Genomic DNA, 18,956 nt, shown 5'->3' with positions numbered 1-18,956 from the left:
GATGACACTCTCGTGACAAGGTGGACATCTAGGCAGGCAGCTCGGAATCAGTAGCAGAAAGGGGGACCATAACCACACACGCCTTCTCATCTTGACCCCATCTTTCTTCTCTCACATCCTGGGAAACGTGAGCATAGTGCAAACTGTCGTCTTGACTTTGGTTGTTGTTACTATACTACTGAATTGTATAGGAAGTGATGACTTTTATAAAAATGCCAGAAAACCTAATAGTGAAAGTTGTGTGTTGTTTTTGACACTAAGGGGAGAAAAGAAGCTAGTTTTGACTTGGGAAGACTGAATAGCAGGGAAGAGAGCAAGCCAGCTGCCGGCTCGTGTCAGAGTAGACAGAGCAGATGCAGATGGCATCTCCCGGGGTATTTGCCACTTTGGTCACTTTCTGTATAGCCTCCAGGTAGCTGTGTCATCATGGGCCTGGCCAGCCTCTCGAGCCACCTGCTAAGCCCGTTTTCCCCCACAAACACAGCTGGTGTTTGTCTCATGCCACATTCTCAGCCTAACCTTTTACACTCACCCCATCAATAAAAATCCAGTTTAATGTGCTAATATGAAATGATGGTATGAGCTGTAACTGCTGTGTCCAACCCATTGGGGATTCTGATGGTTGCCTCTTTAGGCATGAAGAGAGATTTGGGAACTGGTGATAGAGGCTCTTAAATTTCTACCGGGGGAAGGAAGGGGCAGGTGCGGTGAGGTGGCGGGAGTATATATACGGTACCCCAAAAACATGTATACACACTTTAACAGCTGATAACTCACTTAATTTTCACTCCTTTTCAGGTTTGACTGATTTGAAATAATGGGTGAAGCCAGACTAAGCTTTGAACAAAGAAAATTTATCCACTAGACTTTTTAAAGGGGATACATAAAAGATAAAAGTTTATGGTACAAAACCAGCAACAGCTGATGAATTGAGGGCCCACAAATACCCAATGAGATGATTCTTGATGTTTGCGATTCCATTGCTTCACATCAGCAGTGCTGGACTAGAACGGTCATCAATTTGAAAACGCATTGACAAAAGAATTATTCATTTCTGTAGGTTCTTTTAAATTTTGAAAATGAACTGTATGTTAATAAACACTAACTTTATAATCATTCAAAGTGTGTATACATTTTTGGGGACACTCTATATATCTAGACTGGCCTAGATTCAGTCAGTCCCGCCCATATGCAGTAATTAAGCAGTAATTAAGTTGTCAGCTTTTGTTATTGACATGACAACAGCCTCTACTTTTCATTGGTATTTACATAGCACAGACTTATTCACACTCATCTTATTAGTTAGTAGCTTAACTCTCTTTCTAATTGGTCCTGGCTATTCTGTTAACCACCAGTCACTTTTGTTTTTTTTATTCTCATCTGAACTTTTTGTCATATCATGTTCAACATGATGAGAAATTGATTACATATTACTTACGATGCACCCTCACTCACAGGTATATATACTAATGCAGCTTAAATATGAGCTTCCCTTTGAAATGTGGTGTGTGCAAGTGGAGGCATCAATGTCAAATATAAACAAATAATTGCCTTCTGATGACTTGGATTGCTATCTTTCTTCTAGGCTTTGGAAAGCATTTTGGCAAATGAACGTCTACCATTTTCCTGCCTTAGAAACGTCACCCAAACTCTCATGGACACTTTGAAAAGTCAAGGTAATCGGATTGTACCGATTGGTGGTTATGGTCTCACTTCATTCTATAACTGGTCATAGAAGTAGAAAGCTATCCACGGCTTACCATGCTCTCCTGTTACTTTAAGGTGGGAATAAAGTAGATGAGATAAAAGGAAACTTATTTCATACCTTTAGGATTTGGGTACTTTTTTATTCCCTCTTCTTTGTATGAGTTGCTCTTCATCTGAGCTTTCTTAATCTTGGAAAAAACCCTAATGGATAGGAATTCTACTTTTGGTCTCTTTGCCAACCTTTCTTAAGGATACATCTGGCACAATCCACAGTTTCTGGTTGAATCATAATATCTTTGACCACCACGATAGCAGCTTTAATGGTGTTATCTTCAGTGTGTGAGCCTAATAGGCAGCTGATGAGTCATGGGCTGAGAGAGGACATTTTCAAAGCTGTTTCCAGGTCATTTATCTAAATTGGAATATTAGACCAAGATATTTCTTCTTTCTTTTTACTATTAGAGGACCTTATTTCATTTAAAAATTTAAATAATTTGGCCATGATAGAAAAATTATTTTTGCCTTATTAATCTTCTATAGCATAATCTTCCCAGTATTTAATAAACTAGAGCAGGGAATTTTGTAATAGTAAGAGACTTAATGAAGAAAAGCCTCTTATGAATCTGTGAAACGTCTCTCTAATGCCTGTTGCCTTTCAGAGGTGGAGTCTGTTGACGAAGGGCTGCTCCAGTTCTGTGCCAGTAAGCTGAAGCTGCTGCATCTTTACGAGTCTGTCAGCCAGTTAAATGCCCGTGGCTCTCCTTCAGACACGTCCTTCTCTGATAACGTGAGTACCCCCATTCCCACTACACAAAATCATCTCAATTATTTTCAGTTTTTCAAATTGGTAGTAAAGAAGTAGAAAATGGAAAATTTTTATAAAGCATACAGGTGTGTTTTCTTTACAAGACCCCCCGCTGGTTCTCTGTGTCTTGCAGCTAAATTTATATTATTTATGCCAGAAAATTAAATTTTATTGTTAATGCATTGACACTACCCTAGAAGCTTCTAATTTTCCTGAATAAATTTTTTTTTAAATCCTCACTTGAGGATATTTTTTCCTTTGCTTTCTAGAGAGAGTAGAAAGGCAGAACAAGAGGGAGAGAGAGAGAAACATCGACGTGAGAGACATCGATTGGTTGCCTCCTGCACTTGCCCCTACCAGGGCTGGGAATTGAGCCTGCAACCCAGGTATGTGTCCTTGACTGGGAATCAAAGCTGAGATCCTTCAGTCCACGGCCCAACACTATAACCACTGAGCAAACCAGCCAGGGTCTGAACTCACTTTTTTGGTGTACGGAACAATGCTCTAACCAACAGAGCCACCCGGCCAGGGCTGAACTCATTTTTTAAGGTTACTACTTATAATACAACTTCTGGACAAAAAAAAAATAGTGTCAGTTTACTGAAGTAGCAAAATTATTCTGCCAAACAGAGAGACCACATTTTCTGTGTTGTCAGCCAACTCATGCAGCTCATCTGTTGTGTACACATAAAGAAATGTATATTTAAAAGATTCTATTGTGCATCCAAGTGTTCACGATAATTATAGTAAATGTTCTATGCTTTTATTCCATAAAACAAAAGTGACACCACCTGGTAATCTTTATTTATTACAGCGCAGTATCATTCATTTCTGAGGCGTGTATATAAAATCCTTAGGTTTCATACAGAGAAGTGAAGTTTCTTCAATGGGGACTGAGAGAAGTATGTCCCACTCCGGTTTCTGTGTGACTGTGGCCAGCTGTCTGGTTTTACTGATGTCAGGTCACTGGTAGTTCCTTTAAGAAAATTATCTGGTGCACCTGAAATGTACTTTAAACATGCGTACACAAATAACAATTTCTTAAACATAAAAATGTGAGAAGATTTTCTCTCTGTAATGGAAACAACCTCCACATTCTAGCATCTTTTTTATCTTTGGGATTATAGATGGCTTTTACAAAGCATTTGAGCAGTAATATATTCATAGTATTCTGTAACTACCATTGCACATGACAAAGCCATTTTCCAGGATCTTTTGTTTTGCTGCCTACTTCACCAATCATGTAAAATTATTTCAAGCAACAGGAAGGTTCAGGTTGATTGAGTTATGTCCACAGGATTGCCTAGGCATTTCAGATTCTTCAGCACCTCATGTTTTCATGAGATCCCAGCTACCTGTCTCACGCCCTGCCAAAGGAAGTTACATAGATGGCTCTGCTAATCTCCTGCAGAATGCATTTCCACCTGATAGCCCAGCATAATATGCAAAGATAAAACTATTACAAATGTTTAAAAATCAGTTGTCAGATTGTTCTTTTTTTATTTTTAAAGCACTTTTTAGGAATTAAAACCTTATTTGCTGTAGATTTATTTAGATCCTTTATACAACATACACTCAGCCTCTAGGCTGACTGGCTAATTTTGTGCATACAGAACTGAAGTTCAGGGCTGAATTAATTCATTTTGCTGTCTCTGGGACATGGGCCATAAGCTCGTCTATAAACTCAGTATAGCATGGACTTCTGGCATGCGTTCGGTAGCACTTGGTGGTTTACTGCTTGTTTGTAGAAACAACAGCCTTAGTCAATAAATAGATAAAGCTGCTCTGGTTTAAGGATGCAGCCTTACTCACGTCACATGAGGGTAGCGAGTTGTGCTTGCTATGGCAAAAGTATGATCTGTAAAGTGTGTGTGTGTACTTTTCCCTAATTTAGAAAAACAATCGGATCAGGAGATGTTCCTACACATTGGTATAGAAGAGTGATTTGAAAGGCAGGCTGTATCAGGGACTTCCAATCTCTGTACCCCCGAGAGCCACATGGAGAATTTATATGTAACACATTTTCCAGTGTTTATGCTGCTGAATGTGAGGAGTCAGTTTCTTATTGAATAGTCCCTTAGTTTCCTCAGAATCACAAGAGTGGCAGTTGACACCCTGTTAAATGTTTTTTTTGGTAACACATTCATTAAAATCTGAAAGTTTTAGACAAGTATAATCTCAGGAAATGCTCTAAAAATGGTACTTTTAGTTTACTTTATTTAAATAACCTCCTCATGAATGTGGGTCAAGTTTCACGCGGAGTCATTTGAGAGTAAGGCTCTAAACAGAATTCACTGGAGCAGCCACATTAATTAAAAATCCACCTTTGGCTTGTGGTGTTGCACTTCACTGCAGGGGACGGGGTTGACCCCCATGGCAGACTCAGAGAGAGCAACGTGGTCCATTCAGAATTGTTTCCTGCTTTTCAGGACTTGGCTGTACTGCTGAGGCTGGATGAGAAGGAACTCGTGAAGCTGCAGGCGTTGTTAGAGAAGTACAAGCAAGAGAACAGCAGGGCCGCTGTCCGCTTTTCTGAGGATCAGGATGGTGTGCTGCCTGTGAAAACATTCCTAGAGTATTTGGAGTGTGAGAAAGATGTGGTCAACGTCAAGAAGATGAGTGAAGAGGAGCACGTGGCTCTAGGTGGGTGGACTCACCTCAGTGAGAGGCACTGGCCCAAGGTGGGGGGATCACAGAGCCCTGTTGGAATCCCGCCCGCTCTCGAAGGAAGCCTGGACGAACTTAGAGCATCTCCAGGTCAAGCAGATTGAACCCGCAGTTTCCCCCTCTCGTATTATGTTGCTCTTTGGGGGTTCAGGGTGCCGTTTAGGAAGCTTGTCCAGATGGTAAGCTGTCACTGGTTAACGCATCTTGTTTCCGCCCACTAGGCAGCTTCTTCTTCTGGAAGTGTTTGCACGGAGAGAGCTCCACGGAGGACATGTGCCGCACGCTGGAGGCGGCGGGACTCAGCCCGCAGCTGCTGCTGGTGAGCTTCCCTGTTGCTGATGCTGTTCTCTCTTGCTCACGTCATCGGAACTGTCCATCTTAATTTTTTTTTTTTTTTACCATTGTCTAAAGCAGCGGTCACCAACTGGTGATCCATGGACCCCTGGTGGTCCGTGAAGTCCGAAAGGTTGGTGACCTCTGGTCTAAAGCATATCATAGAACATACATGAAAACCTTCTAAAAATGGTCAAAAAATGTATAAGCCCCATATTTAGTTATAGTCTTTTCTTTTTCTCATTCCCTGTAGATAGATCATAACAGCATAGTCCATGGTTGGCCTAAAAGAAAGTTATCCTCTGACATGCATGCGTGCATTCTCAGTGGACCGCGACCATCAGTAGCAATGTTCATATCAGAATGAACTTGCTCCCAGCACTGCAGGATGATCAGGCATTCCCAAACAGAGTCTATGTTAGACCTCGGTCTCTGTGCTGTAGGAAATGTAGACAGAAGATTCATCCCGTGGATAAACCCCAGCACTGACGTCTGCTCATTCTGAAGTTACTGCACCGTCACGAGCTGTTCTCTTACCGCCCCACATGCACATGGATGCGTGCCCTGGCTCACCGTTCACAGCTGCGAATGGGAAGAGGGGGAACTTCTCTAAAAAACAACAAAAAAAGAGCCCAAGAATTAAAATAAGAAATTGAATGTACAATAAGATGAGCTTTTGAAAAGAACCCTGCTTGGTCACTTGGTCACGTCCATCAGGGGACACGGCAGCCGACCTGGCCCTTGCTGAGCCCTCTGGCCGAGGGAACCTACAGGGCGGGTCTGTGTGCCACGCGTTGAGCATGCGTCCTGCTCATGTCTGGCTCATTCCCAGAACAGCCAGTACCGGGGCCAGTGCCCAAGCAGAGCAGAGGAGATACCACAGCTTACCTCTTATGTGTGTGACTTAGCCATGGCTTTGTTACACATCGTAAGGTGCCAAGGGAACTTAACTCGTATGTGTGTGACTTAGTAATGGCTTTGTTACACATCGTAAGATGCCGAGGGAACTTAACTCGTATGTGTGTGAGAGCCTACAGTACAGTTGGGGTTTTGTTACACATCATTTCACTTAAAGTCGCAGGCCCTGGTGATGACATTAGCTGAGGACTTAGTGTGACATGCACCTCAACAGGGGCTCCAGCTGGAAGGCAGTGAGTGCCTAGACCAGAGAAGCGGTGGAGAGGTGGGAAGTAGATCTCTCTCCACAGAGGACTAGGGATCCCTTGGGCAGACAGGGCACCTCGTTCTGTCCTTGTCACGTGATGTCCCAGTCCCCACTCATTTCCCGGAAACACTGGATCACGCGTACAAGTGTGAGAGTTTAAGTGGAATGTTGTCTAGACTGAAGAGGATCTCCATCTCTTTCAGTCTCTGCTCCTGAGCGTGTGGCTTTCTAAGGAAAAGGACATCCTGGAGAGGCCACAGTCCGTCCGCTGTCTGCACACGACGCTGTCCCTCCTGAGCCGGATGAAAGGTAAAGTGCTGGGGCCGGGGCCGCACGGCCGCGGGCTCGGCGGCCTCTGCTCTCGGAAGCCGAGTTTAGTGCTTGGGGTGCTAGCGAAGCCGCAGGGAGAGCGTTTGTCCTGACAGGAGACGGCAGCTGCCCAGTCTTGCTCCCTAGAGCCTCAGATCCAGAGAACGCGCCTTGTGCATTGCGAGGACGTGGCTTTATGACAGTCCCATTTTGTGCTGTCCCCAAAAACAATGTCTTCTGAACAGCGCGCTTGCTTAGCTCGGAGGTCAATCTCATGGTCTCTGCTGGAGGTTATTATTTTTCTTACTTTTGTTCTGCTGAGAACAATGATCTGTCATATTACACGTTCGATGGTAGATTTCCGCAGTGATGAACTATTCCAGGCAGGGATTTAAAGTTGGTCCAGAAGCAAGGTGACCAACACAGCAAAAGTACCGTATTTTCCGGCGTATAAGACGACTGGGCATATAAGATTTTCCTGGGTTAAAAAGTAGTCTTATATGCCGGAAAATATGGTAAGTGGGCTAGGCATGTTCTGACTCAACTAGACTATAGACCCATTTTCCACTTCATGCAGCAATAGGCAGGCTCGTCGCGGGGAGTTTAGTTCTAACACTGTGTTTAACCTGGAGGACCGGGCCCAGAACTGGGAAACTAAGCTTCCTTTCTGACGTTGGCTGCAGTGGCCCTCGACGACACGTGGGACTCCCAGTCGGTGTCCCCGTGGTGGCAGCAGATGCGCACGGCCTGCATTCAGTCCGAGAACAACGGGGCTGCCCTGCTCTCCGCGCACGTGGGGCACTCGGTCGCCGCGCAGATTTCGGACAGCGCAACCGAGAAGAGGGTAAGTGGAGGGCGCAGCGTCCGTCCGTGCCGGTCCCACCGGCGGAGGGACCGCACGTCCTCGTGTGGTGCAGCATCGGGGGTCTGAGATGTGTGCCCGCATTCTTGTCTTTCTTAGGGTCAGGAGGGGGTGAGGGGTGCTGTGCTGCCCCTAGTCCGTTTATTAGACGACACCCACATGTGAGCATAGCACACCTGGCCCCCACATGTGAGCATAGCACACGTGGCCCGAGGGGGCAAGTGCCGAACTTGCTCTGGCTCTGCCAGTGGCTAGTGATCGGTGGCGAGTCCCTTAAAAATGAGTCCTGTGGCCTCAGTTTCCCACGTGAAAGAGGCCAGGGTTAGACGACACGGCTTCCCCGGTTTGCTCCAGCTCCGGGAAATGCAGCGGTTGTGTTCGACCTCCCTTGTATGAGCACAGGGTGTGGGGGGCACGCAGCACCGAACGACTCAGAAGGTCCCTGCTGACCCCTTCCTGGGTGGTTTCTCCTCACCTCTTGGAGATGCTTTAAAAAAACGAGGGGGTGTGGGGGGGAGCTAACATCCCATAGCTCAGATTATTTTTTCTGGTGGGAAGCCACATTAACCTGGATGAGACACTTAACTAGGTCTGCAGAGTCACTAAATCCTCAGTCTCGGTGGTTCAGTGTCAGTTAATATCACCATCTTGAGAGGTTTGCAATAATGAGGGAGACGTGGAGACACGTTTTCTGTGTTGGTGAGTGCATTCTAAGGAGAGGTCAGGATCCTGGTACTGATAGGAAAGCCGGCCCTCTCCAGCGTGGCCCAGACAGCCCGAGGGAGAGGGGGCGACGGCAGGTCTCTGTCAAGTCCACACTCCGTCCTCCTCGCCCCGAGTCTCCCGCCCACTCCTGACCCTCGTGTTCCATCCAGCTGAGTAATAACATCTGTGCGATGTACCCGGCTGTCCATCAGCCCGCAGGTTCAAAGCTCCTTCAAGTTCGTGGTGATGCGGAATCCCCACCAGGTCGTCACCCGGCCTTGTCTGTTAGTTTTCCCAGACGGTGCTGGGTGCGGACGCGGAGGCCCTCACGGACTCCTGGGAGGCCCTGTCTCTGGACACCGAGTACTGGAAGCTGCTGCTGAAACAGCTGCAGGACTGCCTCATCCTGCAGACGCTGCTGCACAGCAGAGCGGACACGCGCCCCGCCAGGGCGCCCTCGCTGCCGGCCGAGCCGCTCCCCCGGCTCTCGGTCAGGAAGCTCCTGGAAGGAGGGAGAGGTAACGGGCTTGTGGGAGCGTTGTGTCTGCAGCTCTGTGGTGGTGGTGTAAGCGTTTGTTGTGGAAAGGACTGAAAGAATGAGGAAAGAGCAATACGCTCAGATTTTAAAATAGACAAATAGCCCACCACACACTTCTCAGAGTCTGATCCTGCCAATTCCCTGCTCAGGGACCTCCACCCCCACCCCCCAGCCTTGCAAAATAAGCAGCCGTTCTTAAAGAATGGTTGGGGGCCTCCAGTGTCCCCCCTTTTCCAACTCGGTGGCTGGGTGCATCCCTTCCTTCCCCGAGCAGTTCACCCAGCACAGCAGAGCCCAGTGCGCGGGGGGGAGAGCTCATTGGAGACTCCGGACCGAGCCAGACGGGAGAGAGATTTGCAGAGTGTAGCGCCACTCCTCCCTGGACATCCTGTTGGGCTTGGAATTTATAGTTGTTTTCATACAACATTAACCTGCGGTGGGTTTATTTTTTCACTTTAAAATTAATTATAACTGCATTTTTTACAATTTCTGCATTTTAATTTCTAATGCCATAGCTATTGATGCATAGAAGCCATAAGCTCGAGTCTTTGGGGTGCCCATGTGTTTAAGCATTCAGGGACTAAGACTGAGCCTAAGAAGTTCAGAAGCTGCCGGACAAAGGGAACTCGGCAGCTGGCTCTCCAGGCACAGCTGGCTGAATCCAGCCCCTTTCCACTTCCTGCTGGTCGCTAGGTTTCAGCGCCAGGGAAGCCCTGGGGTCCCCGCCTCTGAGCCTGCGCTCTCCCCTCTCCCTGCCTCCCCCTTTCTCATTCTTCTTCTCCGGGACCCCGAGTTCTACATCTCACTCAGCTCAAGTGCCACCTCCTCCCAGAAGCCTCTCATGGGACCAGGACTGCAGGTCTTCCCTTCTTCCTGCTAATTTCCACTGAAAGTGTGTGTCACATGGGGTCCTGCCTCCCAGAGTCAGTCAGACCCAGGCTTCCATTGTAGGACCATAAGCATTTACATCTTGGATGACCTTGATCGTCCCCTTTTCTTCCCAGCAGCTCCGTCAGGCTTGTGATGCTGGGATGACTATGTCTGAGTTTATAAATACGCATGTATTTATAGATTTTTATTTAGTTAACCCATTTTCTCATTCCTTATAAGACATGTGAAGTTTTTCATTATAAATTCACAGCACCCCACGCTGCCACCCGGGGCAAGTGTGGGAACACCGTTTTAATATTAACCGAAGCAGCAGCGTCAGGGCCTTGATTCCGGAAGGAAAATTTGCAAGTGCCTGGGAAGCCAAACGTGAAATTCCATCGCCCAGCGCACTGCTCTCCCATTTCCCTGGTGATTGTCATTTTACTGTGAGGCATTCCTTTTGTGGAAAGGTGTACATTTGAATCAAAATAGCAGGAAAGACAGAAGACATTTCAGTAAATGACAGAAGAGGTGTAATTCGTTTTGGGTAATAAACAGGACTCTTCATTGTGAATGTTTTTCAGTTTGCATTTATAAGTTTTTGGACTAAATTGATTGCAACATGGCATATAGCGTCCTGTTGTTGGTTAATATAACTACATTTTGCCCCTAATTATTCTATATAGGCAAGTTAGTTCACTCTTTTTTTTTAAATATATTTTATTGATTTTTTACAGAGAGGAAGAGAGAGGGATAGAGAGTTAGAAACATTGATGATAGAGGAACATTGATCAGCTGCCTCTCGCACAACCCCTACTGGGGATGTGCCCACAACCAAGGTACATGCCCTTGACCGGAATCGAACCTGGGACCTTTCAGTCCGCAGGCTGACGCTCTATCCACTGAGCCAAACCGGTTTTGGCAAGTTCACTCTTAAAAGTAATATATTGCCCTAAGAAGCCTAGACCAGTATTGTGCCACTCCATGTTTTCACTTACATTTAAATGAAAGTGTTTTTCAAAGATGTGTTCGTCCCTTTGTCTCCGTCTGGTAAAGTCTATTTTGAATTTGTGCATGTAGAAGGTATGCAGTATCCAGACATGTATGCATATGCACTTATATTTGCCTAATATTCTAGGTGAGTCTAAAAATGCCCTTAGATAGCAAATGCCCTACCCTCCCAGGTGGAGTGGTAGGTAGTAACTGCTGTGACTCTCCTGGGTCTGGGTCACTTTCAGGCTGAAAAACAAGCGTTGGAACTTAGACTCGTGGTTGGCAATGCGGGTCCTGCCCGGTGGCTCCCTTCCCCAGACGCTGTGCTGCAACTTTTCATCTTCTCTCTTCACACGGCAGGTGGCATCGCAGACAGTGTAGCCAAGTGGGTATTTAAACAGGACCTGAGCCCCGAAGTATTAACACTGGCTAATGAAGCAAGAGATGCAGAAAACCCAGACGAACCCAAGGAAGGTCTCAGCCGGGGTTTATCTGAGGTGTCCGAGGTGGATGTGGACTTGGGAGCCATACCAGGTAACACACAAACGCGGGGCCGTCGGCGCCCGGAGCGGAGCCCCCCGGCGTCCGTGGGGACGGCAGTCACAGCCCTGCCTCTGCCTTGCAGACCTGCTGCGTGCGGCCCGCGAGCAGTTCCCGTGCAGCCTGGAGCCGGACGTGCTGCACGCCCACTGCTGCTGGGAGTACGTGGTGCAGTGGAACAAGGACCCGGAGGTGAGGCGCGGCACCTCTCGGGGGTTGTCTTTCTGCGCTCACCCCGTGCACACTCGGGCTGTGGAATCCAGTAACTTACAGGAACACCGATTCTCCCCTCAGATGTCTCTGTACTGGGCGCTGGGCATTGTCCTCACGCTCACAGGAAACCGTGCGGTGCAGCCATCGCCGTTGTCCTCACGCTGGACTTGGTCCACAGAAGTTGCGTTCTTTGCTAAGCGCACACTGCTAAGTCGGGATTTAGCCTCGGGTCCTCTGTATCTAAAACCAGTGTGATTTGCCTATTCCCTGTTAGATGTGATAAGTAAATATGTGTATGCGTGTGTGTGTGTGTGTGTATTAATGTTTTTATTGATTTCACAGAGGAAGGGAGAGGGAGAAAGAGAGAGAAACATCAATGATGAGAGAGGATCATTGATCAGCTGCCTCCTGCTCGACCCTTACTGGGGAATCAAGCTCGCAACCTGGGCATGTGCCCTGACTGGGAATCGAACCACTGACCTCCTGGTTCATGGGTCCAGGCTCAACCACTGAGCCAGGCCGGCTGGGAAATAAGTATATGTTTTATTTCCTTTTGAATTCCTGCATGAGATAGCACCTCCCTAAGTGCAGATTCTTCACGCTGTGGTCACCGTGATAACAGTGAGTCAGAGCCTGATGCCCGCCCAGGGCGACTGTGCAGATGCATCTGCTTCCCCTCATCCCTCCTGCGTCGGCCTCAGCAGGAGAGGCAGGACGGCCTCACTGTGCACCGGGCGACTCGAGGCCACGTCGGTCTCGGGGCCTCCGCTCTGCTCGGGCATCATTCTCCCACTCTTGGTGACCACCTCTCTCCGGGCGTCCACGGTCTGGAAGTGTAGGGAGAAGGGCCCCCCGCCTGGAGGCACTGCCTCTCTCAGCCCGTTTTTTCTCCCTCCGCCTTTTGTAATGATGGTGCCAGTCCTTCAGGACTGAAGCCAGGATAGAGTAAGATGTAAAGACGTGGTGTTCGGCCCCCTTGCTGGCACAGTCGTTCACGCAGGCCTCCCTCGTCGGTGCCCTGCTGCCTTCTCCCTCTCCCGCCAGAATTCTTTCCTTTCCTGTCCTTATGTCGGTTGCACTTCTGAGTGAAAATCTCCCTGATGAACTCAATCACGCTAATATAGTAATGATGATATTCTCCCTTCCTCAAAAAGAGTCTAATATGTAATCACTCACGTATTCAAGGAAGACCTTTAAAATGTAAGTGCTTTCAACAAAGGCGTGGTCTGATCCGTTAAACTTTGACCAAGAAGAGATCAGGGACAGGGGACCTTCCGGAGCCTCCAATCACCCTTTCCAGTCTGAATGGTAATCGCATGTAGGCTCACTACGGAAATGGGGTCCTTTTCCTACGTGGAAAAGGAATGCTAGGGCGAAAACAGGGCATCATAACTGCAAAAATCTGAATCAGTTCCAGGTGCCCGGCCAAGGAAGTGATGTTTAAGAGACTCGCTGTTTTAAGCATTCACTTATAAACCAAAGGCAGGCAGAGCTGAGTTCAAGCCCCTCCCACCACCACCCCACCACCACCACCACCAGTTAACAGCTTTGGGAATGTTTTTTAAGCTTTTGTCCTGTTTTCTCCTTTAAGCAAATGAGGGTCTAGCAGCAGCTGCCTCGGGGTCGTAGCGGTTTATAGAGAAGATGCTCGCATGGTGCCTGGCATTTTGACTAACGTTATCCTGGTCTATTAGGGCTGCTTACATCTGAAATGAGGGGCCGCTTTTCTTATTTGCTGGGGTTTTCCTGTTAAGTATTTATCTCCCTGCCCCATGGAACCCCATCCCAGGCCCATTTTGCACACACAGCTTCGTTCGGCTCAGAACACTTGAAATTACCGAGGTGATGTGTTTGTTTAATCTTTTACGGGCCACAAAATTATTCTGCAAACATCTGGCTAGTTTCTGGGGAACGTTTTTATTTGAGTTTTAAACTACCTTGATTAGAAAGAGTTGAATTTCAAGCATCCCCTCTAATATTCCCTGTTTCCCTTCGCTGCGTCAGTGTTTTCTCCTTGGCACTGATCACTCCCGTCCTGTGTAATTTACTTACATATTTCATCTGGCCCCTCAGCGAGGACAAGGATTTGGATCTGTTTTGTTCACTACAGTGGTCCTGGTGCCTCACACAACCTGGTGCATAGTAGTTGCTCAACAAATATTTGTTGAATAATGAATGAATGAATGATACTGCAAAGCAGGGAATCCACTGTTTCCATATCTGTGTGAAATGCAAGTATTTACTGGAGAATGCTGCTGTGATGTACGGATCACAGTAAGTCTTGAACCCGGATGTCAGCATCTATGACCTGGGGGTGTCTAGGAATCAATCATTAAATAGGTGATGTGGATCTAAGAGAGCATGACATTATCATAGGAAAAATTACTTCTTACCCAATACTTCTATGTTCTTACTGAGCATTCTTATGTAGCTTTATGGAGAAGCTTATGTAAGAAGTCCCCATTTGTACTTGAAACACTTATTAAATTATCTTCTTTTTTTCTCTTTTTTCTCCCTTCATGTAAGGAAGCACGTTTTTTTGTGAGGTCAATAGAACACTTGAAGCACATCCTTAATGCACATGTTCAGAACGGTGAGTAAACAGGCGTAAAAACATAACTGACTCAAGGGCAAGAATCTTTACATTCACATCCTGTTATGTTTCTATTTGATGGTCTTACCACCTGAAACCTTAGTGTGTATTGTTTTATACAAAGTACTGGCTGTCTCAGAGAAATACTGTCCGGAAAAGGGAGGGGCTGGCAGTTGTAGAGAAATTATAAACGGGCTGCTGGTTCCACTTAGGTGAGTTCCCAGAAGAGTTGAGGAGCTGAGCCTTGGCTAGTGGGTCACCGAAGGTTCGAGACAAGGTTTGGGGCTGGTAGGAGGAAGTATCACTGTCCGTCCATGTGATCAAGTCTAGAGAAGCTGCTGCTTTCTCCTCCGGGACCACCTCCCTGTAGGTGGATGAAGTCAAACTGCAGAAATTCCAAAGGCCTCCTTTTACACGAGGAGAGCTTGACCATTAGTTCATTACTCGCCATTTGAGATCACACCTTCTTCCAAGAAACGAAAATAAGATTTAAAGTGACTCATCCGGGACACAAAACTCTGGGGGGTGAGGGCATGTATGGGAGTGGGGTGGGGGGGGGCAATGGTAAGATATGTACAAATATAATACCTTAATAAAAAATTAAAAATAAAATAAAATAAAGTGACTCATCCGGGACTATGGTCCCCAGAGCCGTGTGTCCTCAGTGATAAAACTGCTACCTGCTGACGTCAGGCAGTGTTTCTCCAGGTTAGGGCTCGGCGCCCCGTTCGCACCCTGAGCCTCCTGGCTTCTCACAGCTTGGGCCGGGCCTCACTGCTCCACGCAGGAGCGGCTGTATGGGTATACCTGCACGTGACTGACGCTACGCTGACAGTTCCTGACAACTGTTTCAGAAATTTTCATTTAAATGCCGTAGTTTCTTAAATATGCAAGCTTAAAGCCCGGGTGTGTTTTTTAATTATATTGTCTGTATTCTGGTTTTTAATGTTTTTTACCTATCACTTTACTTGATGACTGTATATGAGAACAGTCAGTTGATGGACATGTGGTTTGTTTCCAGTGTTTGGCTGTATGAATGAAGCTGTACTCATTCCTGCAGTGGAATCGCTGGGTCGTATGGTAGACGCGCTATTATTTAGCTTTAGTTCATAGCTGCCAGTTGTCCAAGTGCTTTTACCAATTTAACATCCCACCCTCAAGGTATGAGCACTCATTCCAGTTGTCTCCATGTCCTGGCCAACACTCGGTATTGTCATGTTTAAGTCAACCTTTCTGTTGGTTATGCGATATCGCTGTCCTTTTAGTTCATCTTTCTCTTATAACTAAAGATGTGAGTCTTCTTATAGTTATTGGCCATTTGGCTATCCTCCTTTGGAACCCCGTTCTGATTTTTATTAAGTGAAGGCTCTTATTAATTTTACACGTATTGCCTGAGGCTTAAGAGCTGATATCTCAGCACACAGCCCGTGTAGTGGTAGAAGCTTCAGGAAGCCGAGTTCGTCCCGTGTGATGGGAGAGGACACCCGAGCCTCCATTCACTGCGTTTCCGTTTGCTGCAGGCATCGCCCTGATGATGTGGAACACGTTCTTGGTGAAGAGGTTTTCTGCCGCCACATACTTGCTGGATAAGGTAACCCTAAATTTCCCCTCCTGGCTTCTTGCTTATTGGTCCCCTGAGTGAGTTGCTATTAGAAAGATTATTCCATTGGCCTTGCTAGACTTGTTTTATTTGACACTACATTTCACTCCTGCGCAGTGAGACGTAGTCCCATTGCTGGCATTCCATGACTCGAGCAGGAGCCCACGTCCTGGAAAGTCCTCCACGGTGAAGGCTCTGGACCCCGTAGACCAGGACTGGCGGTCGGGCTGGGAGGGTCTTGCTCTCTGCTTTAAGTTAAAGCCTTCAGGTGCTCTCGCTCACTCAGCTTTGGATGCGGAGCCCAGGCATCTTCTTGGAATGGGGTCGATTGTAGTTCTTCAGTTTTCCTGCATACACCTCACCCATAATGCATTGCCCGTGAGTTCTAGGACCTGTTTCTAAAAGGTGTGGTGCAGTCTGAGTGCAGAATCTTTAGAGTTTTAGACTTGAGCCCCAATCTTTGTAGTTGCTTCCTGTGTCTATCCCAGTACACCTAGGCGTCAGCTACTCTCCATGGATCTTTTTAAAGCAGTCAACATAACATTCATAGGCACAGCTGCCTTGTTTTCATCATTCACTTTCCATCAGTTGAATTCAGTTGTGTAATTGCAGTGTGTGCAACCAGCGTACGTAGATTTGGGGACGAACTTAATGTACAAGCATGTCACGGGGCTAGGGGAGCGGAAGCTGTCAGCACTAGCAGGAGCCTCCTGGCCTCAGGCACAGTGGCTGGGGGCCGGTCTGTGTGCTTCAGGAAGACTGGTGGTTAAGACAAGCTTGAGCTGCAGCTGCTGGAGGCCGAGCTGCAGGCTGGTGTGGGTTTGGGATTTTCTAGTGATACGTGTCAGCCGCTTACCCTCCGGCCTGGCTGTGTGTGAGAGCTCAGTGAGAGGCAGCTTTTCATTTATCTCGAAGACACTGGGGCAACTTAAAGCAGAGGAATGCGGTGTTCGGATTTGCATTTTGGAAAATGATTCCGGCGACAGGGTGAGACATATTGGGCTTGGGTGGGCTGAGCTTCCTTGTTCGAAGGCTGTCATCTCAGCAGGAGCTGATGAGGGGAGTCCTTTGTACTGGAGTCCCTTCTTCCACCGTCACTGCCTCCTGTGAGTGGTCCTGTCACGTCACGTTACCTGCCTCTCACCACCCTGCGCAGTGCAGTGAACAGGTGTCTTATTATCCACTGTGTCACGGAAGTCAGCTGGCTTCCCGAGCTAGACGTGGGGCTTCTGTCCGCTTCACATCGTCCCTCCTTTCCGACCATTTAAAGTCACTGTGTCTTCATCAGCCAGCAGAATTCTTAGCTGCTCCTTGTTAGTAGCCTGGAGTTTGGTTCTGAGTCTCAAGGAAACCTAGTTATTTAATTATGCAAAGTAAGAACCAGATTTTTTAGAGTCTTCCTTATTTAGTAGTTCACAAATCTGTGTTTTTGAAAAGGATTATTTGTGAGCCCAGAGTGATATTTTTTTCATAATGTACTTTTACAGAATTCCACCCACAATTAACTGCATTGTGTTATAGTTGCCACATTCATTTGTAGGTGTGTTTGTATTTTTAGAATTTGGTTAATTCCCCCCCCCCCCCCCCCCCCCCGCATCAGAGTGATGCCCTTTGTGTGTGTGTGATGCCTTTTTAAGTCACTAAATAAATACAGCATCCCTGTCCTTTGTCGTAGGTTGGAAAGGCACCCAAGGAGAGGCTATGCCGGAGGGTAAGTGAATCGCCCTGAGCTAGATGTGTAGTTGCTAATCCCGCACTTGATCTAGAACCCCCCTCACGCAGGGCTGAGCTCTGCCTTTCACCTGCTCATGGCATGTCGGGGGATAAGGAAATTGGAAGGTGGGACTGTGAGGGGAACTGCTCCGAGCTCTGGCCGGTCCTGACTTGCCTGTGCAGACGCTCAGATAGCGTGGGCCAGCCAGGCTTTCACCAGACGCCTGCAACTTTGCACTGTGGACCGGAGGGTAACAAGTTGCTGCTGCTGCATGGTTTTGCTGTCGTTCAAGTGAGAACTTGATCACGGACATCAAACTTCAAATTGCAGTAGACCCGGGAGTAGCGGTTTGAGCTACCTTTATGTAATAACTTGTACAGAGAGTTAGATAACACTCCTGCCCGTGGGCACTGGCTTTTACTCAAACTTTGAAATATTATTGCACATAAAAGAAATATTGGGACAAACTCAGCTCTTACAGACCCTCGGTCCCCAGAAATCACCATGGCTGAAGAATTCTGGTATGCGCTCGAGTCCCTGTGACTGTAGTTCATGTCACATACTCTCTCTCTCTCTGAACATCTTAGGGATGTGCCGATTGCTGGTTTAATAAACAGCGTGTGACTGCAGGGGCCCTCGGCCAGGCCCTTTAAGGGCGTCAGCAGGAATGATCGTTGCACACAGCATCCTCGGGTGTTTAGTTCACAGGCTTGAGGGTTTGAGTTTTGTTCAGAGGGTTCCGTTCAGTCCCTAAAAGGCACTCTGAGGCCAGGCCAGGCTGTTTCCTCGGAACTGTCACGTGGGACCACAATGAAGTGGCTGTCGAATGGCTGTCCCCTGTGACTCTGGGCCAGTGAGCACCAGTGCCCCGTCCATGGTGGCCGATGACACTGTGTCCGTACAGTGCACCCGGGACACCAGCTGCTAAAAATGAACCGTGGTGCCATCTTCTTTAAAGCCAGTGAAACCTAAGAAAGGAACTGAAAGGTGCTGGTGCGCTGTCTGTTCAGTGTGGAAAGTCGTTTTATTTCTCGGAGAGCAACTGGAGCAGTTTTGCTGCAGGAACTAAATCTGTTCCTTGTTGAAACCAGGATGTGGGGATGAGCGACACGGCGATGACCTCCTTCCTCGGCTCCTGCTTGGATCTCCTTCAGACTCTGTTGGAGGTAAAAGGTGTATTTTCACTCTAAACTGGCTGAGCTGCTAATTATTTTGAAACTCACTGGACTTACGAAAGCACTACAGCAATATTTCCATTTATTCACAGTTTTGACTTAAGCCTAAAAATAGTGATATTTCTTATTAGAATTAGACTTGGGGGGTTTTGAAATTATAATTTTGG

At 47.2% G+C, this 18,956-nt stretch overlaps 1 protein-coding gene across 1 annotated transcript in view; it reads left to right on the top strand.

Moving 5' to 3' along the window:
- The window catches only part of RAB3GAP2 (RAB3 GTPase activating non-catalytic protein subunit 2), a 54,777-nt gene that overhangs the window by 32,951 nt on the left and 2,870 nt on the right, over positions 1-18,956 (top strand). The window contains exons 18-30 of the mRNA XM_079763694.1: positions 1,586-1,676; positions 2,367-2,494; positions 4,942-5,155; positions 5,401-5,498; positions 6,881-6,986; positions 7,670-7,830; positions 8,843-9,071; positions 11,315-11,488; positions 11,580-11,686; positions 14,234-14,300; positions 15,821-15,891; positions 17,576-17,611; positions 18,706-18,780. Coding sequence (XP_079619820.1) covers positions 1,586-1,676; positions 2,367-2,494; positions 4,942-5,155; positions 5,401-5,498; positions 6,881-6,986; positions 7,670-7,830; positions 8,843-9,071; positions 11,315-11,488; positions 11,580-11,686; positions 14,234-14,300; positions 15,821-15,891; positions 17,576-17,611; positions 18,706-18,780 — 1,557 coding nt within the window. The remainder of the gene's footprint in view (positions 1-1,585; positions 1,677-2,366; positions 2,495-4,941; positions 5,156-5,400; positions 5,499-6,880; positions 6,987-7,669; positions 7,831-8,842; positions 9,072-11,314; positions 11,489-11,579; positions 11,687-14,233; positions 14,301-15,820; positions 15,892-17,575; positions 17,612-18,705; positions 18,781-18,956) is intronic.

This window comes from Cnephaeus nilssonii (genome assembly GCF_951640355.1).
Source record: "Cnephaeus nilssonii genome assembly, chromosome: 23".
NCBI lineage: Eukaryota > Metazoa > Chordata > Mammalia > Chiroptera > Vespertilionidae > Cnephaeus > Cnephaeus nilssonii.
The sequence above is the reverse complement of the archived record's forward strand: the minus strand, read 5'-3'. Positions and strand labels throughout refer to the sequence as shown.